General features: G+C 39.3%; 1 protein-coding gene across 1 annotated transcript in view; it reads left to right on the forward strand.

Annotated features, from left to right (window-relative positions):
- Positions 1-3,467, forward strand: part of ppfibp2b (PPFIA binding protein 2b) — a 90,705-nt gene that overhangs the window by 78,900 nt on the left and 8,338 nt on the right. The window contains 4 exon segments of the mRNA XM_008301644.1: positions 1,985-2,151; positions 2,232-2,351; positions 2,434-2,584; positions 3,215-3,225. Coding sequence (XP_008299866.1) covers positions 1,985-2,151; positions 2,232-2,351; positions 2,434-2,584; positions 3,215-3,225 — 449 coding nt within the window.

Consider the following 3,467-nt stretch of genomic DNA (forward strand, 5'->3'; position numbering starts at 1 on the left):
TTTTGATAATTTTGGATAATTTTAAAGTCATCTTGGACAAATTTTCTGTAGTTTTCCAAATGTTAGATAAATCTTAGAGTCATTTTAGGTAAATTTCATGTCATTCTGAACAAATCTTCAGTTGATTTTGATAATTTCGAGTCATTTTGAATAATTTTTGGATCATTGACGTGTCGTTCTGATTCTCAGCTGGAAATGATGTAGTTTTAGATCATTTTCACATCATTTTGGATATTTATTTTAAGTCATTTTGGACCATTTTAATGTCATTCTGAACTATTTTTGAGTCACTTTGGATAACTTTAAAGTATTTTGAATATTTTCAGTTCCCTTTGGAAGATTCTCATGTTATGTTGGACATATTTTCATTAAATTTGGATAATTTTCATCTAATTCTGAACAAATTTTGTCATTTTACAGCATTTTTCGAGTCATTTTGGACAATTTTCAGTGAATTTTGATCATTTCGTGTCATTTTAAATCATCTTTGTGTCATTCTGGTTCTCACCTGCAATGGATGTAATTTTCTACCATCTTTACATCATTCTGGATAAGTTTTTGAGTCATTTTGTCCTGTAACTCTGAACTTATTCACAGTATGAAGGTAAAACTCTGCTGCATTGATTAAAACTACTGCAGATTCGGTTGATTTTCTCTGAAATGATCCAGATGAATCCAAACCGTCGTTACCTGATGCGTCCGCCTCCGTCAGCTGCTCTCCTGTTTCGGTTCTCGCTGTCCGCTCGCTGCTTCGTTCCGTTCGTCTCTTCAGCTTTTAGTTCTGCTTGTCTTTGCCGATCCGTCGCCTCTTTAGCTTCGCCTTCGTTCTGCTCAGCTTCACTTTAGTCTGACGACTCTCAGGTGAACCGGACCGGGGTGACCTCTGACTCATGTCTCCTCGAGGCTGTTTCACGTTTGTTTGTAGTCGTTTTGTGTCCATTTGGAGTTGTTACACTTCTCTTTGTGTGTCTTTGTGGTCATTCTGCTTCTCTGTGGTTCGTTTTTTGTCTGTTTCGTATTTCTTTGCAGCTCTTTTGTGTGTCTTTGTGGTCATTCTGCATCTCTTAATGCTTATTCTCCTCTCTGTGGTTGTCTCCATGTGTCTTTGTGAAGCTTATTTTGTGTCTCTTTGTGGCTGTTTCACGCCTGTTTGTTGTATTTTTGCACTCAGTTTGTGTCTATTGTTGTTTTGTGCTCTTTTGGAGTTGTTAAGCTTCTTTTTTCAATAGTTTTGTGTGTCTTTGTGGTCATTTAGCTTCTCTATGTGGTCGTTTTTCGTCTCTGTGGTTTGGTTTTTGTCTGTTTCACATTTATTTGCAGCTGTTTTTGTCGCCTTGCATCTCTCTGCAGCTGTTTTGTGTTTCTTTGTACTTGCCTGGTATGTTTTTGCAGATTTTTTTGTGTGTCTTTGTGGGCATTTTGCATCTCTTTGTGGTCACTCGGTGTCTTTGTGAAGCTTGTTTTATCTCTTTGTGGTTGTTTCAGGCTTGTTTGTGGTATTTTTGTGTATGTTTACANAGTAGTTTTGTGTGTCTTTGCGTCTGTCGTGCTTCTCTACTTCGTTGTTTTTCCTTTCTGTGGTTGTTTGCTGTCATTTTGTGTCTGTTTTATTGTTGTTTTGCATCTTTTTGCAATAGTTTTGTGTTTTTTTTGCATCTCTGGTTGGTTGTTGTTCTTCTGTTTAGTGTTTCTCTAGTCGTCTGGTGTCTTTTTGCAGTTTTTCAGTCTCTCTTTGTGTTTGTTTCACATTTGTTAGTAACTTCACAGTCGTTTTGTTTTCTTTTAGTGTTTCAGATCTGTCTTGCAGCCTTTTTGCGTCCGTCTGAGACGATCCAGAGTCATTTTTGAGTTATTTTTTGTCTCTTTTAGCTTGTTTTAGGACTCTTTGTGTTCAGAAACAGAATTAGCTGAAGAAGCCATTCATGTGAAACAGCTACATTAACTCAGCTCTCCAGTCTTCTGGCCCGGTTTTGTTCGGTTCCAGTGATCCGGTTCTTGTGTTTTGTGACCTGCAGGACGCTCAGACAAGCTGGAGGAGTCGGTCCTGTCGGATCAGTCGCCGGTATCCTCCGGAGTCGACTCTGGACAGCAGAGTCCGGTTTCACCCGAGAACAGGAAGACCCACAGAGGCATCAGGAAGCTCTGGGGGAAGTAAGTCCAGAAGAACCGCAGCCCGGTTCTCCACATTTGTTCTCCTATCTGTGTTTTCTGACGAACCGATCCGTCCTCAGGATCCGTCGCAGCCAGTCGGGAAGTCCGGTCCAGGTTCACGACGCAGACATGGGGGAGTTCAAAAGAGGAGGCTTCAGAGCCACCGCTGGACCCCGACTGGCCCGATCGGGGAAAACACGGTACCGAACCACGACCTAACACCGGTTCTGTTTGGGCAGCAAACAAACCTGAATGCTGATGTCCGTCCTCTTCTTCCTCCAGAGATCTGAAGATGCCGTTCTCCAAGTGGAGCACCGAGCAGGTCTGCGATTGGCTCGAGGACATCGGACTGGGTCAGTACGGGATTCTGGGTCGACACTGGATCAGCAGCGGGCAGACGCTGCTGTCAGCGACACCTCAAGACCTGGAGAAGGTAAACGCCTGGTTTATACGTGGAAAATCAACCAGAACCTTCATGTGACCTCCTCAGAACATCTGGTTCTGTATCTGCAGAACCTTTACTGACCAGAGTTCTACCTTCAGACTGTGAATGTTCCAGAGGTCCAGAACCTTGTAGTCCACAGAGGAGGCTCCAGATTTATCACTTCAATGGGCTTTTCCTGGTTTTCTATAATTCTGGATCATTTTCAAGTCATCTGTGACAAATTTTGATCATTTTGAGTCATTTTGGACAAACTGTGCTTCATTTTTCTAACTTTCATGTCATTCTAAGCAGCTTTTCAGTCAATATGGATGATTTTTGAGTAAATTTGGACAACTTCTGAGTCATTTTAGACTATTTTTGTATCATCCTGAACAAATTTTCTGTAATTTTGGATCATTTTAGAGTCATTTTGAACAAATCTTTAGTCAATTTTGATAATTTTGGATAATTTTAAAGTCATCTTGGACAAATTTTCTGTAGTTTTCCAAATGTTAGATAAATCTTAGAGTCATTTTAGGTAAATTTCATGTCATTCTGAACAAATCTTCAGTTGATTTTGATAATTTCGAGTCATTTTGAATAATTTTTGGATCATTGACGTGTCGTTCTGATTCTCAGCTGGAATTGATGTAATTTTAGATCATTTTCACATCATTTTGGATATCTATTTTAAGTAATTTTGGACCATTTTAATGTCATTCTAAACTATTTTTGAGTCACTTTGGATAACTTTAAATTACTTTGAATATTTTCAGTTCCCTTTGAAAGATTCTCATGTCATGTTGGACATATTTTTATTAAATTTGGATAATTTTCATCTAATTCTGAACAAATTTTGTCATTTTACAGCATTTTTCGAGTCATTTTGGAC

This window comes from Stegastes partitus, unplaced genomic scaffold (genome assembly GCF_000690725.1).
Source record: "Stegastes partitus isolate 25-593 unplaced genomic scaffold, Stegastes_partitus-1.0.2 Scaffold1694, whole genome shotgun sequence".
Lineage (NCBI taxonomy): Eukaryota > Metazoa > Chordata > Actinopteri > Pomacentridae > Stegastes > Stegastes partitus.